General features: G+C 38.1%; 1 protein-coding gene across 1 annotated transcript; it reads right to left on the bottom strand.

The window, feature by feature from the left end:
• Positions 1–262: 262 nt before the first annotated feature.
• Positions 263–21,723, bottom strand: LOC763709 (myo-inositol 2-dehydrogenase). Its single transcript, XM_030986793.1, has 8 exons — positions 21,376–21,723; positions 16,143–16,380; positions 14,607–14,677; positions 13,828–13,936; positions 9,349–9,476; positions 7,530–7,753; positions 2,353–2,518; positions 263–1,449 (listed from the first exon to the last, which is right to left on the bottom strand). Exons 2-8 carry the CDS (start codon positions 16,364–16,366, stop codon positions 1,328–1,330), a joined length of 1,044 nt encoding a protein of 347 aa, XP_030842653.1. The 5' UTR covers positions 16,367–16,380; positions 21,376–21,723; the 3' UTR covers positions 263–1,327.
• Positions 21,724–23,672: the final 1,949 nt, after the last annotated feature.

Genomic DNA, 23,672 nt, shown 5'->3' with positions numbered 1-23,672 from the left:
CCGTCCCGGACCACCCCGGCAGTTTTTGACCGTCAAAAACATCCGGGGTCGACTCCCGGACCGCCCAGGACCATCCAGGACCATCCAGGACCATCCAGGACCATCCAGGACCACCCCGGTGCCAACACGGTGTCAACACGGACCGAATCCCGGATCACCCCGGATGGGGTCCGGGATGGTCCGGGACGGTCCGGGACGTATATGGGACTGTAGCTTTAAGTGTTTAACCACATATACATCAATAAGAACGTCGTCAAAGCCATTTCATTTTTGATCAAGTTTATTATCATTTTCCCTACAAAACTTAACATGGTAATCACACACATTCTTATACCGGTACTTATAAAATCATTTTCCCTTTATTCATACTAAAGTACTACTTACCATTTCATTAATTGAAAAGAATTTCAAAGCAAACATTCATGATCACAAATCTATAACATTCCGAACAGCAAGTCATCTCTTGTCTGATCTGTAGAATTCAGCTTTGTCTTGCATGATTTCATTGTAATATATCAAAGGGACTTGGTAACATTGTTCAGATGAGAGAAAATGGTGCTAAGGTAGTGACTTCAATGCTAGATGTACAATTAAAGATTATCTGAAAGTTTGAGTGAAAGCATACCATTATTGATGATAAAAATTGGGAAAAAATGATCTAATCAATTCCTTAATCCTCCCAACTATATATTATTACAATTTAATTACATTTTAGGTGAATTTAAATTCAATGCCACAAAGCAATGAATTGGCTCTGTATACCATTCCAAACATATATAAAAGGCCAATATTTTCTCTATACATCTGAAGACATATGTAAACAAATATGAAAATAATTTCATAGTCTAACTCTATGCTTTAGACAAAATGAAGCTTGGAGCAATCATCTTCGGAGCAAATGTTGGATCTCGTATAATCTTCCTACCCACATAAATAGAAGATCCTAGTTGAGTTCTGGTGTGAAAGAAATGGGTGTGGAATCAATCAGAAAAGGTTGATCATGATTATAGCATATAAGTATTGTTGTGTATATACTGCAAGGTTCTGGAATCATTAAAATGATAACAAATTTGGCCCAGTCCGGCCGTGGTAAAGTTACAAGCACTGTACACAGAAAGATGCACATGGGACTACCCTATATTTATCCTGGGATCTATCCAGTCCTGGTAGATATGATAATTTACCAAATATATCAATTGGTAGGTGGTTTCCAGGCAAAATTTGTATCATCACATATTGGTCAAAACATAATTCTTTCACAAGATTGGTAATAAGATTTTTTTTTTTTGAGGGGGGGGGGGGGGGGTTCCAAAAGTGGTCTATGCCTTTAAAACTGAGGCATGGTGAAAGGGATCACTTTGCCCTGATGCATAGACTTTTCACACAGATCTGCAATCCAAGAGGTACACAAAGTATCCTCCATCGTCACATCTAGCTTGTCTGTCTTTCCTGGAAGAAAAAAAATAACAAGATCAAATTAAAAAAAATAAATTCATATCGTCACAGTATGACTGACTAACTTATTCAAGTGCTCTTTGCATACCAGGTACATGTTTCTGTGTGTTATGAAAACTCAAGCTGCCAACCTCCACAACAGAAAATCAGTAATCACAAGGCTCAAAATCAGTAATTTGGGGAATGAATCAGTAATTTCCTATGTGGCGGCACTATAAATGTTTTAAAAATGGCACACAAACACTGCGCAGATGCATGTGCGCATGATTATCTGAAATTTTTGGTGATTTTACTCACACAAAGTTGCTAAATATTGATTTTCAGGTCATCACAACACATGAGTTTTCCATGAAAAATTGGCTTCTATTAAGAGAATACTTGATACTTTTCCGTCTTTCTCAGCGATTGTTGGATGGCCGCCAGAAAAAGAAACAAAAATTAGACAACATTCCGTACTGCCGTAATGATCGTTAATTTCCGTACCAATTACGGGAAATCTGTACTAGTTGGCTGCTCTGTTTCAAAACCTACCATCAATGAAATCAAAGAAGTGATCCAACTCACCACAGTTTGACAGGCTGTCTTACAGTATTATATAAGTGGCCTTTTTATATAGGTTTTAGCGTGTTATGAAAACCTACCTTCGATGAAGTCAAGGAAGTAATTCATCTCATCACAGAATGACAGGCTGTCTTACCATGCTTGTGGCCTTCGTACACACGTTTGAATAAATATGATTGCCTATCAGGCTGAGTGTGACTGGCTCTCTTAAATTAGAAGTGGTCTTTGTGTAAAGGTTATAGTGTGTTATGAATGCCTAATTCAATGGAAGGGGCCCAGTATCGACCCTTGAGGAACTCCTATATATTAAGGTATTAGTCTGTTATAAATAACTACCTTCTACAGCATCAAGGAAGTGGTCCATCTCATCACAGTACGACTGGCTGTAGCGCTCCACAAAGGATGGGAAGATAGGATCCAGAAGCTCACCTTCTTCATTGTGCCTTGTGAGAGGTGCTTCTATTCTGTTTTGAGACTGCATCATACCTTTGGATCCCAAAACCTGCGATGAAGAAAAAAATTGATTTAAAATTACCGGTATATTAAAGCTTATCTGGACTAGTTTGGCCAGGAGGGATGAGACCACACAGCGAGGTCACCGACAGGTGGCTATCTCATCAACTCAGCTCTCAACAGGCACCGATTGGGGAAGTTTTCTATATAGAGGGAGCAAGTAGTTACAGTGGGCATTTAACTTTAGTGCTATAACAGAAAAAGAAGGCAGTATGGCAAAATAATAATAATAATATAAATTTATAACGCGCACGTATCCGGAACTTCCGATCAAGGCGCGACAGACAAAAATGATGCAGATTACACAAAACGGTTCAACAGATATTATTTCTACACGTAATTAAACTTAAATCTTAGATAAACAGGAATTCAAATCTTACATGTATATATACAGAAATTCAAGTATTGGATAAACAGATATAAATACATAATACAGTTCAACATAATACAGTTCTTTAGGTAATTAAACTTAAACATCAGATAAATAAAAACGTTTTCAACTGGGATTTAAATTGTTCTGTGGATTCTAATTGTCTAAGATGAGAAGGAAGAGAGTTCCAGAGGGTGGGTGCAGCTTTTGCAAAGGACCTGTCTCCGTACGTAACTGTTCTTGTCATTGGCACAACTAATCTCGTAGCCTCTGAAGACCTCAGTGACCTCACTGACTGCGTTACTGATACCATCTCAGAGAGGTACTGGGGGGCCTGACCATGCAGAATCTTGAAGGTAGTCAGACAAATCTTGAACACGATTCTCTTCTGTACCGGTAGCCAGTGCAATTGACGAAGGATAGGACTTATTCTTGCATACTTCCCTGCCTTAGTAAGAACACGGGCTGCGTTGTTGTGCACTCGCTGCAAACGAGAAATGGCTGAGGAAGGGATACCGACCAGGAGGGCGTTACAGCAGTCCAATCTGGAAGTTACCAAGGCATGGATGATCTGTTCTGTAGTCTGCTTCGACATGTATTTACGGATTCTCCTGACATTCCGAAGGTGGAAGTTTGCACTTCTGCAAATGGATGAAACCTGCTTTTCCATATTGAACAGATGGTCAAAGACGACTCCCAAATTCCTAGCTGAACTTGTTGGAGAGATAGTATGACCACCAATGTTCAGGTTTCGAGGGTGAAAAGTTGAGTGATTGTGACGAGATCCAAGCACCAACATTTCAGTCTTTTCTGGGTTCAGTTTAAGGAAATTTGAACTCAACCATGCTTGTATGTCACTCATACACGATTCCATCTGATCGAAGGTAGCCGAAGCATCCCCTGGACGAAATGTGAGATAGAGTTGGGTGTCATCAGCGTAGAAATGAAACTGAACCTGATGGTAACGAGTGATGTCTCCAAGTGGTAATATGTAGATAGTAAAGAGTACCGGGCCTAAGACCGACCCCTGAGGTACCCCACACTTGAGAGGACAAGGTTCAGATATATTGTCGCCAATACGCACCACCTGAGATCGGCCAGAAAGGTATGATTCAATCCAACGCAAAGCTGAACCTTTTACACCAAGCCTTTCGGATAGTCTTTGAAGTAAGACATGATGATCGATGGTGTCGAACGCAGCGGATAAGTCCAACATGACAAGCAAGACCATTTGGTGCTTGTCGATAGCAGTGAGAATGTCGTTTGAAACTTTCAAAAGAGCACTTTCGACACTATGCCCGATCTTATACGCCGACTGCATGACTTCCATGAGGTGGTTGAATTCCATGTAGTCCACCAGCTGATGAAGAACGACTCTCTCAAGAACTTTTGAAGCGAATGGCAGATTTGAAACAGGCCTGTAGTTAGAAAGCTGTTCAGGATCTGAGCCAACCTTCTTCAGCAGGGGAATGACCACGGCATGCTTGAAGTCATCAGGTACTTCTGAGGCCTGAAGAGATGAATTCACTATGTTCATGATACCACAAGCAAAAGTTGCTGATAGTTGTTTAATGATCCATGTTGGAACAGGATCCAACTGACAAGATTTGTTTGGAGAAGTACGTATTATCCGTATAATGTCTTCAATCTCGGCAGGCTCAAATGTTGATAGTTCAGAATCACAAGCCGATGCATTTCTCAGCCCGCGGTTTTCGGGCCGCTCTTGTCTACTCTCAATTGTCTCTCGTATTGACCGAATCTTATCCAAGAAGAATGCACTAAACTGATTAGCTAACTCCTCATCATCATCGTGAGAAGGAAGAGCAATAGACTTGGATGGACTCAACAGGTCATTAATCATCTGGAAGAGACGCTTGGGATCTTTTCCGCACTCCGATATTTTGCTAGCTATGTATCCACTCTTTGCCTGACACATCATTGCATTGAGTTGATTTCTCATAGCAATGAAGACTTTACGAGTCTCCTGACATTTTGAGGACCGCCAGCGTCGTTCTGCTCGTCGTGTTAACTGTTTCTTATGCCTGATGCCGTTGTTGTACCATGGGATGTGCTGACGCAGGACAACGTTACGACACTTAACAGGTGCATGAAGATCCAATACTTCAGAGAGACGAGAATTGTATGCCGAGACAACCTGTGATGTATCACTGAAACTGTCCAATGTAGATAGAGATGTGTATACGTCATCAGAGAAGGCATCCATGTCAATGTCACGAAGCTTCCTATAGGTTACTCTCTTTACAGGAACAGTAGGTTTCTCTAGAGAGCAGGTGAAGCTTATCGCTGCATGATCTGATAGAAATGAGTCCACATGCAATGATGTGACTAGATCTGCATCTGATCTAGCAATGACGAGGTCGAGTGTATGTCCTGACATATGTGTGCTGCCTTGAACATGCTGTACCAAACTTGCATCGTCCAGGAGTTGAGCAAACCGAACGGATTCAAGATCAGTGTTGTTGTCCACATGTATATTAAAGTCTCCAACCAGCAAGACATTGTCATTTGAAGAAGCAACAGCATCTATGATGGTTGAGAATTCTTCAACAAACATATTGCGGGTCAATCCATTTCTAGTGGATGGCGGTGGTCGATAAATGACTGTCATCATTAGTCTCTCAAAATTATGCTTGATTTCCATCTCTGCACATTCAAAACTACGAAATGGTTGAGCGGGTAAAAGTCTTGCGTTGAGTCCAGATTTGCTAATGATAGCAATTCCACCACCCCTCCCACATCTTGGTATAGAGTGGTATACATATCCTGCTGGTGTCAATGCGTTCAAAGTCACACGGTCCCCTTCAGTCACCCATGTTTCAGTTAAGATGAAAACATCTAGATCATGATCCAAAATGTATGTCTCAAGAAGTTCAGTCTTGTTACATGCAGACTGTGCATTAAGTAATGCAATTCTAACAGTAGATGGGTGTGGGACAGTTGAAATTCTCCTCAGAAAGCAAGGCCTTTTGATATCTTGCCTATTTCTAGAATGGGTTGATGTTCGTGCTGTAATCCTTGCTGACAAAGATCTTTGTTTAGTATGTCCTCCTCTTACTCCTCTGTTTGTAGCTGGGATTCTATTTATTCCAAGTTCTCTAATACGTAGCATTAAGTCTGGAGAAATCCTATTATCAATAGAAGCATTAGAAGCATTGTTCTTCACAGAAAGTAATTGGTCAGCTGAATAGTGAAAACCAGTACTACTTGCAGTCATCCTTTGTATGTCTCTACTAAAATGCTCTCTTGCACTTGATGTCACAATCACAATGAAGAACAATCCAGTGACTACACGATATAGCTGGTTGGACATGCACAAAGACCAATGGGTGTACATGATTAGCTGACATGTAGTTTATGCAATATATTTCATATCAAATTTATTAAAACCGAGACATCATTCTGAGAAGTTGATTTGTCCAGAAGAATCCTGGGGTATGGATCAATCCAATGATGTAAATCTTAACAAGCGGCGGTAACAATAAATACATATAAATGTAGATTATCTGAAGAGCTCTCTGCACCAGCTGCCGATCAGGCGCATGGTATATCATCAAAATGATACATAAATAACATAATTTATAACTCGACAAAGTGCATGCATAAAATCATGGAGAGATCTTAGGCATTGCAGAATAAATATAACAGTAATACCGGTAATCATAAAAAAAGCTATGAAGATGATTATGAAACAAAGAGCTCTGTATTTACAAAGTTCTTAGAAGTATAAATACATTTATACATTTACAAACATAATATACAAGTAGCTGAATTATTAACATAGAATAATTGGGTTACGTCTAAATCTTAGGTCTCTATTTAGTTCTATTACATTTCAGCATTGTCTTAAAAGATTCAAATGATCAGGCCTTACAGATATGTGAGGGAAGATCGTTCTACACAGTTGGTGCACAGACCGTAACAAATTTGGGTTTTGTGAGTGTGTAAGTGCAAAATCCATTAATTCTCGCATTTTTAAAAGAAGTAGAAATTTGAACTCAATTAGTATATTGAAAGAAATTAGACAGGCAGTAAAGAGAATGAACGGCAGACGTACAGTAATCTTAGAAATTTGCCTTAAGAATCAATAGTGTAGTACTGTTTTAAACAGGTCGATCCAGAAATGTATGATCATCAATTTCGTGTTGAACCAACTAAGAAAAAAAACCAGAAGACATGTTCACTAAAATATCTGATCTTGAGCAAAGTTCTTCATGGTTAAGTCTTAATATTTCAAAGTCCGTCATAATAAAGAATGTTTTAGAGTCAATGCACAGCTCGTCGCCTGGCTGGCAGATGGGCATTAGCTCGAATTTCAGGTAAAAAATGAAGCGTTAAGCAGAAGGGCGATAGCACTAAATCACCTCAAACTTTTATAAAACTGACTTTAATATTTCTGAGAAAAAAATTGTGGCCGTGTTTTACTAAAACATTTTTATTAGTCTTTTAAGTTTTAATAATTTGAAAAGTAGTTTTCAAGTCGCTTGCGCGCTAACGCCCTTCTGCCAGCCGGCTGACAAGCTATGCTCTTAAAACTTATGGACCTAGCGACTTGGAAAGATTCAAATTCCCTTTAATTCCTTTTATTGATAGAGCTCGGCTTCCGACTTGCCTCTAATCGCTGGTCATAACCGTAAACAGCTTCGCGGTTAAGGTCGATGGTTGCCAGGACCCCACTTGGAAATTTCAGAACAATGGCCGCCTGATCAACATCGTTCATGGCTTTGGTGGCATCGTTGAAGGCGTGGCCCTGAGCAAAGACACTGATTGGTTTCTCACCTAGTATCCATAGAATTAGGTCGATGTCGTGAATAGCACAGTCATGGTAGAATCCACCTATTAATAGTAACAAAATTACAGGTGATTCTTTTTCTAGAGTGTGTCAGAAATGAAACTATGTCTTGACAATATTTTAAAAATAATGTTGAGTTCTGGTCATGTGATTGCATTGTAAAAGAAGCTGTTTAGAAGTTATTAGAATTTGTTTAAAGAAGATCCGGTAACTTAATTTGTCTTAGGTCCTTTAAAACAATCCTTGATTTAGCTCATATGCTGCAATGATAATTATAAACCTTTATGTCAGTCGGGAACCCAATGACTTCTACAAGCCAATCGCCTGTCTGATTATCAAGATATTTATGATTGAAAATCGAAATCAAAGTTTGCGTTTGCCAAACGGTTTTCATAACACTACAGTCTATCGGGGAACTCAAAGATTTTTACTTTTTTGAGGCACTTCTTGATCATTTTGAAGCGCAATTTTTTTTAGGGCTTCAATATAACACCATATCACAGACATGTGCACTGATAACACGTAGGGCCGTGCATCTCAGAGTTAATATTGTTAAACGATCCCTTTAAAGGTCGGTTGACCAACTGTTCACATTAGACCATACAATATCAATATAGGAGTTGCTATGTCAGACGTGCTGTAGCATCACCATGAAAAAAGGTAATGTGGAGGTATTGTATTAAAGAATGTACCGTAATTCTTTTGTGAGCATTTGCTGAGGTGGGGGAAGTTACATACCACTGTCTCTTGTTAGCTCACTAATGATTGACATGCAGACGATGTCACAAGATGAATGAGATCTGGAGCATTTTTTTAGGGTGGAGCTTAGCAGGTCCGAGTAGATGAGAAAATTATTTTAAGAATATTTTTAAATTCTATTAAATATACAGTCAAACCTGTCTATAGCGACCACCCAAGGGAAACATGAAACATGATCTTTGTAGACAGGTTCCTTTAGTACATGTTCAATGAGAAATCATTTTCATGTGAAACAAAAAATGTGGTCTTTGTAGGCAGGTGCTGGTCATTTAAGCAGGTTTGACTATATTAAGATGTATGAATAACAAAATATGAGTTGCCCTGCACATCATCAGGAATCAACTTTTATTTTGATGTCACCGGACCTTTAAAATGTCTCCCTAATACAGTGACAATATCTCCTTCATGCAGTGATTTTAGGGAGTTTTCGCACGGCAATGCAAGTGCTGACTACGGCGTATTTAAATGAGCTTTGACCGTGTCCGTACTGGCTACCGTCGCGATCTAATTTGCATTAGGGAGTTTTCGCAACCGGTGACATGGCCTACAACACTAATCATAGTGGGGGGTCGGACTCAGAGCGAAAATTTCCGCGTAGCGTCCATACCTACGACAGTAATCAGCCGAATTAGCATCGGGAGTCGAGCTAGTACGGGGTGGCGTGATCAGCCAAGCCGAGCGCTTGTTAGCTGTGATATGGGGAGGCTCGGATGCAAACGACTTTGCTGACATCACGCAAGCGCCTGCAAATTAGATCGCGACGGTAGCCAGAGTACGAACGGTCACAGCTCACTTAAATATCCCGTAGTCAGCACTTGCGTCGCCGTGCGAAAACTCCCTATTGTCTCCCTTAATGTAATGATAACTTGTTCATCCTCACCTGATATTTTAAGGTATTCTACTGGAGGGAAAGAGCCATCCCTGGCGGTTGATTTTATACACCTGATCTGCCCTATCTCTCCATTCTGCACCCTCTGTCTCAGCTTACGGATGGATGGGTCAAACCGTCTAAAACGGAAATGAAATTAGCGGATTAAAGAGATAGTAGAGTTCTTTTTTCAGACCGCAAATGCCTTCAAGGTGCATGGTTAGTCCTCTTATTATTATTTTAACATTTTCTAGTGCTCTTTTAGGACCTAAAATTGCTGTGAAGGTAATTTTAGACCCCAAAATGTATGAAATTAAGCCAATACGATTATACCAATTCAGCTCCACTTTAAACAAAAAAATGATAACCGTTAATTAATTAATTAATTAATAATAATACAGGGGCCTGCTGGTTGTGCGTATTATAACCAACGCGATAAAGCCAACAAAAAGCTAACATCAGCATTGGCTGGAATAAAACGTAAAGGCACCATCTCATCTTTTCAACGGCTGGTTCTTATTATTCAATATTTGTAGGGCACCACAAATGTTAGAAATCATTATATTTAAGATATTTCAGCCGTCTCTGAACCGATTTTGATCAAACAAAGATGATTATGTCATTTAAATTGTATGTTCTTTCAAATTTGACACTCAGTTTTTCATTATCTCAAGAAAAACTCAACTATCCCTTCAAGGGTCACAGCTGTCGTTCACATCTTGGCCTAAAACTCATAAAGGGTAGTTCACACAAGATGCAATAAACACTCACAGATAAAATTACAACTAAAAATGTGACAAAAGAAGTGGGATTGAGAAAATACATGATAATAAGAAGAATGATATGGCTACCTGTTTATAATGGTTATGCTTATCTTTAACACATATTCACATCTCCAAGACCAAACAGAAGTCCACTATACTACTCATAGTTCAGCTCATCTTTCATAATACTAATAAATAGTGGAGTTCTGTATAGACGTGCTCATGCATGATTTGTCATTGCCACTCAAATTTACAAGGGGTATCAATAATTTAGTTGTTAAATGTATATGTAATCAACCATGGGTACATGTACAATGTACATGGATCTGTCCAATCCTGTACCTTAGTGAAACATCAAATTGTTCAGTATAGCCTTTAACCTTTAATTTGCCATGATTGCTGATTGGTACGACTGCTGGCTGCACCAATAAACAAAAGGATTGGACTTTATACTATAAAAGCTTTGCTTAAAAACCCATTTCTGCCAGGGCCCCGTCTTATAAAGAGTTTATATCAATTGCAACTATATACCGTAAATCTCCGTGTATAAGACGCACTTTTTTGCCGCCGACGGAAAAAAATTGAAAGTCGGGGTTGAGCCTTATACACAGGTACAGATTTTTTTTTTTTTTAAATTTTTTATAAAAAGTTTTTAGGTTTCGATTTATGGCGCTATGCGGGCAATGTCTCCAGCTCAGTAATCAGTGTGTTGACTCACCACTCGGAAACTACAACAACACTAAAAAATTTCTGTCCTCTTGGTTTAAAAGTAATCTTTCTAATAGATCTCAATATAGTTTATAGTAATAATTCCTCAATTTTTTTTATATAACAAATGGTGTACCACAAGGTTCTATCCTAGGACCTAGGTACTCTATTGTTTTTAATTTACATTAATGATCATACACATTCTTCTAAAAACAACATTGTTACTATTATTTGTGACAAGTTTACAAGCACAAATCAGAGCCTTTAACTGCACCTCGATGTTAAATGAAGGTCCTTCCCCACGTGGGTTTTCGGCAACAAAACAACATATACACAGGTGCGCCTTATACACAGGTGCGCCTTATACACAGAGATTTACGGTATGTAAATAAGACTGGGTCCAGATCTTAATTGGCCGCATATGACAACTCTTTTATCTCCTATTTCGAGTAAGTTAAAGGGATTGTTTAACAATGTTAAATCTGAGATACACGGCCCTACGTGTTAACATTGTCTGTGATATGGTGTAATATTGAAGCCCTAAAAAAATTGCGCTTCAAAATGATCAAGAAGTGCCTCAAAAAAATAAAAATCTTTGAGTGACCGGTTTTACCATACTCATTTTCCCCAATAGACTGTAGTGTTATGAAAACCGTCAGGTGAACGGTTTTCAAAATTTGTAATTCCAATATCATAAATATCTTGATAATCAGACAGGCGATCGGCTTGTAAAAGTCATGGGGTTCCTGACTGACCTAAAGGTTTATAATTATCATTGCATCATGAGCTAAATCCAGAATTTTGTTTCAGAACCTGAGACAAAGTTATCGGATCCTTTTAATACTGGAACTTAGATACAAAATACACATAGATCCATTGGTAAACTAGATGGAATTTTGACTGCGCGCAGTCGAAAATGATGCCTCCGCCATAGAGCAATTTAAACAAGTTTGGAGTTTAAATCTCCAGTGGTTCTTGAGATATCATGATAACAATCTCAATGTATGGAATTTCATAAGTTGACCTCTGTGACCCTTGACCTTTGACCTACGTGCTCCAAAATCTAATCAGATTGTCTTCCTATGGTGATACACACTATCATTAAGTTTGAAGTTTAAATCTCCAGTGGTTCTTGAGATATTATGATATGGTGATACATACTATCATTAAGTTTGAAGTGAAAATTCTCCAGTGGTTCTTGAGATATCGCGATAACGATCTCAATGTATGGAATTTCATAAGTTGACCTCTGTGACCCTTGACCTTTGACCTACGTGCTCCAAAATCTAATCAGATTGTCTTCCTATGGTGATACACACTATCATTAAGTTTGAAGTTTAAATCTCCAGTGGTTCTTGAGATATTATGATAACAATCTCAATGTATGGAATTTCATAAGTTGACCTCTGTGACCCTTGACCTTTGACCTACGTGCTCCGAAATCTAATCAGATCGTCTTCCTATGGTGATACATACTATCCTTAAGTTTGAAGTTTTTACATCTCCAGTGCATGGTTCTTAAGATATCATGATAACAATCTCAATGTATGGAATTTCATAAGTTGACCTCTATGACCCTTGACCTTTGACCTACGTGCTCCAAAATTTAATCAGATTGTTTTCCTATAGTGATACACACTATCACTAAGTTTGAAGTTTAAATCTCCAGTGGTTCTTGAGATATCATGATAACAATCTCAATGTATGGAATTTCATAAGTTGACGTCTGTGACCCTTGACCTTTGACATACGTGCTCCAAAATCTAATCAGATCGTCTTCCTATGGTGATACATACTATCCTTAAAGATAAACTCCAGTACTGGTAAAAAAAAAAAAAATTCTCACAGAATCAAACGAAACTTACACTGAATGTTCAAGATTACAAATAAATGACATGTGCCAAACAATTTTGGAAGAAAATGTATACTGGCTGAGTAATAAGCATAGAAAGACAAGGAAATCAAGGTAGTACTAGCCCCGACACGATGTGTGTTGTCCCATATATAGCTTTCTATGTGAGTGCTTGTTACTTTACCAAGACTCGGTCAAATTTATTATGATTTTGATGACTCCAGAACCTTGCAGTGCACACCAATACTTATATGCTACATGATCAACTGTTTCTGATCCTTTCACACGTTTTCTTTCACAATGCAATCGCATTACCAGTACTAAAGTTTATCTTTAAGTTTGAAGTTTAAATCTCAAATGGTTCTTGAGATATCGCACTAAAAAACTTAATACAAGGAATTTCATAAGTTGACCTCTGTGACCTGTGACCTTTGACCTACGTACTCCAAAATCTAATCAGATCGTCTTCCTATGGTGATAAATACTATTCCCAAGTCTTAAGTTTAAATCTTAAATGGTTCTTGAGATATTGTGATAACGGTCAAACGGGACGGACGTACGGACGGACGTACGGACGGACAACCCGAAAACATGATGCCTCCGGCACCACCTTCGGTGGCGGAGGCATAAAAAATACCCTTGTGAAATACAACATGGAACAGGGACGATGACCCAACAAATTCTGTGGCTACAATTTTCATTGACCCAGGCTTCTTTATCAAAGGTGTAAGGTCAGGATTGCAATTAGATTATAGGTTAGGTTTAGGGTTAGTGATAGCTTTAAGGTTAGGGTTAAGTAATGTTGGGATTATGGTTGAAGTTAATAATTTGGTTAGTGTAGGAAACTGGCACAGGGTGTCATGCAACAACAATTAAGGTCATACTTCTGAGTGCGATGGCACAGCACAGACAGAATTAAAGCCTATCTGTACTAGTTTATAGGAGGGATGAGACCACCCTACAAGGTCACTGGACAGGTGGGTATCTCATCAACTCAGCTCTCAATTAACATAAGAAAAAGAGGATCACGGGGGACCAATGGTCACCGATTAGGCATTGTTTTCTAAAAAGAGGATCATGGGGGACCAATGGTCATCGATTAGGCATTGTTTTCTATAGAGAGGGAGCAAGTAGCTACAAGTAGTACAGTGTGGCTTTAAGATTTACCTGTTGAAAGCACAGAACAGAGGTTTGCCCACCTTTGCAGCCTTGATGTAGCATTCCCTGGCATCTTTTAACTTGACAGCGATGGGTTTCTCCACAAATATAGCTTTCCCTGCCAATATCAAACAGACAACATGTGCGTTTAACAGATTTTAAAGGGATAGTTGAGTTTTGTTGCAGAGGGCGCTACACAAAGTAATTTGTTTGTGAGATAATGAAAAACTGAGTGTCAAATTTGAAAGAATATACAATTTAAATGACAAAATCAATATGCTTGATCAAAATCGGTTCAGAAATGGCTGAAATATCCATAAATATAACCATTACTAATATTTGTGGTGTCCCACAAATATTTGGTAATTTTGAACCAGCCTTTGAAAACGAAATAGCGCCTTATACGTCTTATTCCAATCATGCCCAAGTATGTGGGTGATGGAAAAAGAAGGTCAACACCTTTTTTTTTTTCTTCTTCTTCAAAAAGAAAAAGTTATCTCTGTGATGAAGTTTACATCAGTGAAAGATATCAGGCCTTTTTTTATGTAAAAAAAGCATTTTAGGTGAAAATTTTATTCCTGAAAATTCATTCACAAAATTTGTGTCAAACAAAAAATCACATAAAAAATCAGCAAGCATATTGTTTGGAAGATTCTTTAATTAGGAATTTTCTTTTCTTTCTCTTGACACTTTGTACATGCATGCATGCAGGTACAATGTCCTTACTAGTTTTGTATGGGAAGAGTGAAAAGAACGGCACAGAAGTCTGATTAATCATAATAACTTACTCGCATCCAACCCTTTTAGTACGATAGCCTCGTGAAGAAGAGTAGGAACACACACAACTATTGCATCCGTCCTGAGAGAGAGAGAGAGAGAGAGAATGAGAAGAAAAAAATAGAACTGAGATTTGGATGGGTTAAAGGTACTACTGTATGTCCCTTTTGCAGCCAACCTCAAATTCTGTAGAACTTTGCAGGAATTATGAATATGTCATGTATGTCCTATCTGAAATATAAATGTTAGCAGTGTCCTAATATTCAAATTATGTAAGGAAACCCGTTTACTTGCTAGACTTCACTGTCAGACACTGATGTCAGTATTGAGTGACTGACTGGCTTTTTCTTCTTCTTTGGTAATAACATACATACAATGAGCTGTAAAGGATTTGTCTACATCAATAACCCACTTCTTGTAATGGCCAAAATTAAACTAATTGAATCTTTGCGCAGCATAAAATGTACGACCATGCGGGACAATGGTCTGAAAATCAAGACTATTACTTATTGGCTCTATAGCTCCTAAGTCGATTTTACAACTAATAGTCGTTATTTTCCCACTTAAAGACATTTCAAGCCCCATTTTTTTAAAGGGAGTTCTAAATTAGTATTATCTTTTAAATGCCATTGGAATTTAACCTTTTCATTTTTTTGGCCTGCAAAACGGGACATAGTACCTTTAACAGTTATAGTTACTTTTAGACAAAACAACAAAGCTGACCTTGTACTATTGCATTTATCTATTAGAGAAAGAAATAAATTTATTTGTCCATGGCAATAAATAGCTCCATGAAGAATAGTAGGAACACACACGACTCTTGCATTCATCTATGCCATTACGAACTGCTACACTGTACGAACGCTATACGAACGATTTTCAGACAATTGAAAAATCGGGAAGACAATTGTTCATACGAACCTTTGTGACCGGAGCATAAGTGAAATAAGGAGAGAACTGTTGCCAGAGCATATATGTCATAGAGATGTTATAGTTGAGTGGTTCAAACTCTATAGACTGGGAATATAGAGAAGACTAGAGGAATTCAAAAGTAATTCCACACTATTGTCACCATGCATAATGTGGCATCCCATAACTCCTTTGTCTGATTCTTATCTTAAATACATATTTGGAGACATGCAACTAACTCTTTCACAATGCAAACGCATGACCAGAACTCGATCAACTTTATTTTAAAGGTCAGATTGAAACACGGCCCCTTCCCCCCCCCCCACTCTGTGAACGGAGGGAAACGATGCTTGTGCCCAAACTCTCCGGCTCGTAACAAAAGAAAAAGGTCTACCCGTATTGACTCTACACACCAACCTTTTGCTAAAAGGGGGGGGGGTGTTGAAAAAGGCTTGTATAACAAAAGAAAAAGGTTGACCCGTATTGACTTTACACACCAGACTTTTGCTGAAAAGGGGGGGTCGCTGGGAACAGCATATGCGTAGCCTAAATAACACTGAGTGGGGGGGGGGGGGGGTGGGGGCGGGACTGAACTGAATTACCAGTAGTAGAATATGGATCACTATATTTTTACTCACTTCTCGTCATTCCAGACGTTAGAAATGTCTTTGGTGGAGATGACCTGGGTATCGTAGAGGTAGAGCTGCTCCAGGATGGGCGTGACCTTTTTGGTGTCCTCTTCCACAATCCATCTTAGATCTACACGAGGAGACGCGGCAAGGTTCTTGATGTGGATCGTGCCAGCACGCCCCACGCCAAACAGGGCTACTCCTATCTTCTTTTTGCGTTCAACGGAAGTCATGGTGATTCTTAAATCTGAAGAAGAAAAAAATCATACTGCTATTACATACCTGCTAACATATGAAAATAAGAATAAGGAATTTTTAGCACGGTATATTCCTTCGAAAACAAGAAATCGCACTTGCAGCGGCAGTGTAACTGGCAATACGGGTAAATCTTTTCAAAAAGCAAATACAAATTCGCTGCTCGATCATGCAGCCATTCAATGCATGCAATGTGAACTCTCAAATCGCGTCACATGATAAAACAAGCTTAATTTGGCTTAAGTACAAACAAAACCCCCAAAACTCAAAATTTTGAAAATTCAGGATATTCCAGATTTTCAGGTCCTAGAAATACATACTTGTACATGTACCTGCCAACATTTGAAAATAAGAAAATCAGAATATTCTGGATTATTCGTAAGGGTTGGCATGATACATACATGTTTTTTTTTTTTTTTAAACATACAAATATGTTTGGCAAACGGTCTGAGGAAACTCTACATTAATTATAAAGCAGTATCAAAATACAATGGTATCCCAACTTTTAAAACATTTTATCAACATTTAAGATCATCATGCAATGCATTCAAAAAGTCAATGAAGATGCATAAGAAAACACAATTCCTTGTTATTCAATGCATTGAACATCCTACATACATTCATGAAATACATACAAGCATATTCAATGGAGCTAAATGTAGCTTCATGGAAACCAAACTGCTTTGTGTGTGTGAGTTGATTTTTTTTTCTTCATATATCTTTAAACCTTTTAATATTTTTCCAGTTTATTTAAACAGAGGGGAATAGATACACTAGGTCTGAATTTAAACAAACTATTCTCCTGCATATCATATCCCTTTTGAAAAACAGGAATTTTGTTTTGCAATTTTTGTTTTATCTGGAAACACCCAATACTCATCCCAATATGATTCATGTTATGAAACAGCCATGAATTTGATACGGTTCCATGACACATGCTCCGCCGACGATTGCTCCACCGACATTTACTCCGCAAAACGCGACAATTGCTCCGCGACATTTGCTCCGCGACAGTTGCTCCGCCGACTGTTGCTCTGCTGACATTTGCTCCGCCGACATTTGCTCCGCCGACAATTGCTCCGCCGACATTTGCTCCGCCGACAATTGCTCCGCCGACATTTGCTCCGGTGACAAATGCTCCTCGAATGACAGTTGCTCCGCCGACAGTTGCTCCGCCGACAATTGCTCCGGTGACATTTGCTCCGCAAAACGCGACAATTGCTCCGCCGACATTTGCTCCGCTAAAAAAGTGCCCCGTAAAATACAAAGGCTACTACGACAATAATTGTTGCTCCTCCCTAAAAGTACCCCGCAAAAGACAATGCTCCACCGACAATTAAATTGCTCTCTGATCCAAAAGTGCGGCCTCGTGGAAGACATGAATGCTCCTCTGGCAATTAGTGCAATAAATGCTCAGCCGTTGTTTGCTATTCCCCATAATGTTTGATTTAAAAAACATCAAGTTTTAGCTCCTTATGCAAGTTCTCCGGCGAAAGATAATTACTCCGCTCAAAATCTGTTTCATTTATTACTCATTAGCCGATCAAAAGCTCAAGGCTATCTCTCTCTCTCTCTTGCTCTTCCTTTTCCTTTTTACACCCTTTTCTTGTCTTCTTTTTAGCTCTTTTCTTTCCTCTCATGCTATTAGTCTTCTTTCATTTTCATCACTTCTTCTTTTCTTCCCCTCTCGAGTTCTATTTCTCTCGTGAAATTGTAACGTAATGTAGTACATGTAGTACATTCTTGTTTAGAATAGTATTTTCAATAAGATCCAGTCCGTTTTCTATAGGTTTCTTTCATTCAGTTAAGTGTATGTAGCTTTACTATATATATATATATATATTAGTGAGTAAAATCTTTTGAGCTAGTGCTATTCGATGTGGCGTACACATGGCAATCACATGGTAGATAAAATTATGATCATCAGTACTGGGTCAAATAAATTAAAGAGAACTGAATTTGAACCCGGGCCATAGGCTACCCCCTCTCGTTCTCTCTCCCTCTCTCTCCCTCTTCGTCGCCTTACTTTTCCCTCTCTTACCTCCCTGTGCATTTGTATGCCTCCATAATACAAAAAATAAACAATAAGATTCTTCCTCTTCCCGTCCTTCTTCCTAGTACATGTAGTAGGAGTAGTACTAGAAGCAGTATCACAATAATAACAACAATGATTATTATGGTTGGTGGTGTTACTAATGTTATTTTTGTAATTATTATGTTTGTTATTGTGATTATTATCCTTATCATGATTATTATCGTTAAGATAAGTTATTATTGTAATTATTATAATCATTATTATTGTTATCATTAAGATGAATATGAACATGATGATTTTGATGACGATTAGTATAAGTATATAGTATTATTATAATTGTTCATATCATTATTATCATCTGTATTATCAGTATAATCTACAATGGCAGTAGTGTAGTATAGTACATGTAGAATTAGGCCTTATAGTAGAGGTATCATTATTATTCTGATTAACTTTTGCAATACGTCTAGACGATAAACTCATGACAATTGACAATTGTCATGAATCATTGTCTTTAAGTTTACCATTTAATGCATCTGGTTCGAATTTTGCTCAGGTATTTGGTACTGGATGATTTAAATGGTAGAAATTAACTTGTGTCCTATTCATTCTAGTCTTATTCATTTGCATTATGTTTTATTCATTCAAGTTCTAATGTTTCTGACTGTTTTCAAGACAATATCTTATGTGTCGATCATAGTTCTATGTAGCTTGATATCTCACGGTAATTTTGAGAGAAAAGCAATGCAAGCAATGATTTCTGAATTGTAGCGACTATCGCGTTCGCCTTTGCTGTTCTTCAATAATATTTGACAAGCAGTATTAATTCATTTTTCAAGGTCTCATGATAAATTCTTTTAACAGTTGATTACCCTCGGTTGATTCTTTTGTTCGGATTATTTGGCGGGGAAAATAGAAGTGAATGTACTTTTATTCTTATTTGTTCATCGTCTCTACGATGCTCTTTGAATCAAAAACAGCTTTTAGTGTTAGGCTTCCTGAAAGAAATTTCAATTGTTGTTAAGAAATTTTTGGTTGCACTCTGTAGATTATGATGATGTGTTTGATCTTTTTTTCAATACAAGATCAAACACATGAAGAAAATCTACTGGCTGCATGCCAATAAGTTCTTGACAACAATAACAAAATGTGAGCTAGTGCTATTCGGTGTGGCGTACACATGGCAATCACATCATCATGGTAGATAAAATTATGATCATCGATACTGGGTCAAATAAATTGAAGAGAACTGAATTTGATCCCGGGCCATATCCCCTCTCGTTCTCTCTCCCTCTCTCTCCCTCTTCGTCGCCTTACTTTTCCCTCTTTTACCTCCCTGTGCATTTGTATGCCTCGATAATACAAAAAATAAACAATAAGATTCTTCCTCTTCCCGTCCTTCTTCCTAGTACATGTAGTAGGAGTAGTACTAGAAGCAGTATCACAATAATAATGACAACAATGATTATTATGGTTGGTGGTGTTACTAATGTTATTTTTGTAATTATCAGGTGGGCTGTATACAGGCGCGGATCTACGGGGGGGTTTAGGGGGTTAAACCCCCCCCTTGGGCGGCCCCAAAAAAACAAAACAAAAAAAAAAAAGGAAAAAAAAAGAAAAAAGGAGAGAAAAAAAGAAAGAAAAAAGAACGCACGCTGGAGAGAAACCCTTTCAAGTGCAAATATTGTGAGAAGATATTCAACTCATCTGGTAACTTAACCAAACACATGATAACTCTGGATATAACTGTGTATTAAACTGTTACTTGATTTAAAAAGACGTTATCATGCACTGCTTTTTATGGTCTCCATTGCGTTAATAGATGCCAGGAAAACATCACTTACGGGGTTTAATAAACACCCCCCCCCCCCCCCTGGATCCGCCACTGCTTATTATTGATAACAAGTTTTATACAAAAAAGGGCCTTGACCTAAAGCCTAAGAAGATATAAAAGAAGAAAAAAGAGGTCATCCTGATATACAAATTACCTTTATGATTTATAATTTTGTAATTATGCGGACATAACTAAACCTAGTTGCCAATGGATAGTGCCCTCAATAAAAAAGCCCATTGGGGAAAGATTTAAATGATGACATATTTAGGTAAAAAGTGGAAACAAAGTATTCCGAAATAATTGGTGTCACTAATTAAATTAAATGTATTTCGGAAATTGTGTGTGCCCTAAATTTTGGCCATTAAATTTAAGTAAAAATGGCACAATTGCACTGGAGACATCTGTGGAGTTCAGTAGAAAATCTGACCGAAATTGATGGTGTACTCTCGTTAATTGGAAATAATATGGGTGCAAATTAAATATGAAATAGATACCAAATTAGATCTGAAAATTATGAGGTCCTGCATAGAAGATGCATGAAATAAGGCGAATTGGAGGTGGCTATAACAGAAATAATAGTACAAAAATATGCCAATTTCTTGTTTTCTCCCCCCCCCCCCCCCCCCCCCCCCCCCCCCCCCCCCCCGTTCATGTGTGTGTGTGTGTGTGTAATTGGATTTTTACAGATCTGTATCAATCAGATATGATTATTTACGTCTGCATGGGGACCGACCTTTAACGTCACCATCCAAAAGATGGTGACTAAATACTAAATAGATCTAGTCTAGGTCTAGGCTATAGATTCTACTACAATTTTTTTTAGTGGGCACTATTTTTTAAAACTAAACAACACCCCCCCCCCCCCTCTCTCTTGAGTATATAACAAATAAATAAAATACTGGGGGCCAGGGGTGGGGCCCGTCTTCCGTTTTTTAAATAAAAAAGGGTGTTTTTTACTACTTGTGGGGCCAGGGGTAATTGGGGCCCGTGCCCCCTGGATCTGGCTCTGATTTGCCCCCCCCCCCCCCCCGGGTGATCTCCTCTGGTCTGGAACACGACACTCAGAGAACCAAACGATTCCCACTCAATATGCGCTACTTCATGTACTTGTACTTTACCTTTACGATGCACTACAGCTAGGCCAAGTCTCACCAGGGGTCGACAATGCACAACGAATACGAGCTAGGTTGTACCTATATACCGGTAATTATTGAGGTCTGTTTGGAACTTATACTTTAGGCCCCTATAGTGCAGAGAAAACAGCACATTTGTCGACGAAATGAAGAGTACGTTCCAGAATCCAGTGTCGAAGTCTCAGTTCCCTTTTTCACAGCTTGCCTAAGTAATGTCACTAAATAAGTATAGACTGATACTTAAGATGAATTTCTAACTCTACGGCCACGGCACTGCTTAGCTCTGTTCCGTGATTGCGAGGAGCTATAGCTTATCAGGGAGGAACGGCCGGATACCGGTAGTATGCTACGCCCAAGGCTACGCCCAAGGCTACGCCCATAACCATTCACGCTTGACTAATCATGACCTCTAGTCAGTAGTGCCTACTGCGGTCATGCTTGGACACGCACTAAAGTCTAATTTCCATATTTCATATTTCACGTGACAATGACAATGACAATGACAATGACAATGATTTTTTATTTCTTTAACGGCTCCTTATGGGGCATGGAAGAAATACAGTTGAATAGTACATATAATGTTCAACAATGATATTCATATAGAAAATATTTGTTTTAAACACACACAGAAAATCTTTAAAAGCAAGAAAATCTTTGGCAGCGAACAACAAACAAATGAAGGCAAGCTTAAGGGTATAGGTCTACTTTAAAAAAAATATAAATAAACCCTACATCTCAACTGGCAGTACTAACACTACTATATACATGTATGTACACTATGCTACTAAAAACGGCAACAACCAATTTAACAACAACTCTAAGGTCAAAACAAATTATCCAAAATTAGACATACTTGATCTTACAAAATTTGGAAAGGTTCTTTAACTGCTTAACAGAATTTGCATTGAATAACTGATGAAATTTGATAACGTTAGGTCTACTGTAATAATATTCCTTAACATACTGCTTACGAAAGTCATTGAAAGCCGGGCACACCAAAACATAATGAAATTCATCACCCTGCACCTTAATATTACATAGGGAACATAACTCAAGAGGTTGATCAGATAAATAACGACATTTGGTAACTGGCAGCTTATTATTACCACAACGAAACTATATATCCTATCACATGCATACGTTCAATTTCAACAAATAAATCTCCAAACCACCTTCCTGTTTAAAAAGCCTATAATTTAAGCATAGGCGGTTTCTATAAACTTCATTATTCCAGTTTTGCAAATCAATATCGTTTAATCTAAGTTCCAAAGCTGACTTAACCTAACCAAGGTTCAAGGGGGTATCCTCAACCCACAAGTTTGACATTCCACTCTTGTCTAGGATACTTTTAACTTTCACAATCCACCTTGATTCGAAATCACCACTTTCATGTAGCTTACGTAACAGACTATAAATAATGTATGAAAGCTTAGATTTTTTACCCTGACTAACCCTCGCCCAAAAAATTGATCATATACGTTTCTCCACTTTACTAGCTAAAGCAAATCTACCAACTTCGCCATAAACCATACAGTTTGCAGTTCCACGGTTGAGTTTAAGCAAGCTTTTAAGGAGTCTATGAAATATTTCAATACAGTACGTCTAACTTCTGAAAATAACCCCAAACTTCACTACCATATAATAAAATCGGGACAACTAACTGATCAAACAGTTCACATTGAATATCAAGAGGTAAGCACAACTTCCTTGCCTTGCAAATTAAATTGAACATGGCTCTCCTGGCTTGATTAACCTGTTTGTTTATAGCCTTATTGAAAGAACCATTATAATTGAAAGTGGTTCCAAGATAAGTATAATTAATAGAAGCTGTCGTCTTGCAATTAAGCGGTCATCAACTAAGATTAAGGCTTGATGAAACACCCCCGATATTATCAAAGTTTCAGGTTTTCTTTGAAATAATTATATACGAGTTATGATCCTTCTTCATGAAATTTCTAAATGTAACCAAAAAATAATACATCGATCACCCACCTCCCCCCCCCCCCCCCTTAAAAAAAAAAAAAAAAAAAAAAAAAAATATATATATATATATATATATATATATATATACATATATATGTTCGTTGAAAACCCCAAATTATATACAAAATTTACCCCGAAAAATGACCCCCTTTTAATTATAATTGATGGTTGATGGGCATTTAACTCCAGGAAGTTAATGGGCATTGTGCTTGTATCATGTGTATATTGTGCATCCATATGGTGCACCAATGCATGCGATATGCCACTGAGACCACTGAGTTCACCGGTACACACGTGCA

Source organism: Strongylocentrotus purpuratus, unplaced genomic scaffold, assembly GCF_000002235.5.
Source record: "Strongylocentrotus purpuratus isolate Spur 01 unplaced genomic scaffold, Spur_5.0 spur5_scaffold_16, whole genome shotgun sequence".
Classification (NCBI taxonomy): domain Eukaryota; kingdom Metazoa; phylum Echinodermata; class Echinoidea; order Camarodonta; family Strongylocentrotidae; genus Strongylocentrotus; species Strongylocentrotus purpuratus.
Note: the sequence above shows the minus strand (reverse complement) of the source record. Positions and strands in the feature narration are given on the sequence as shown.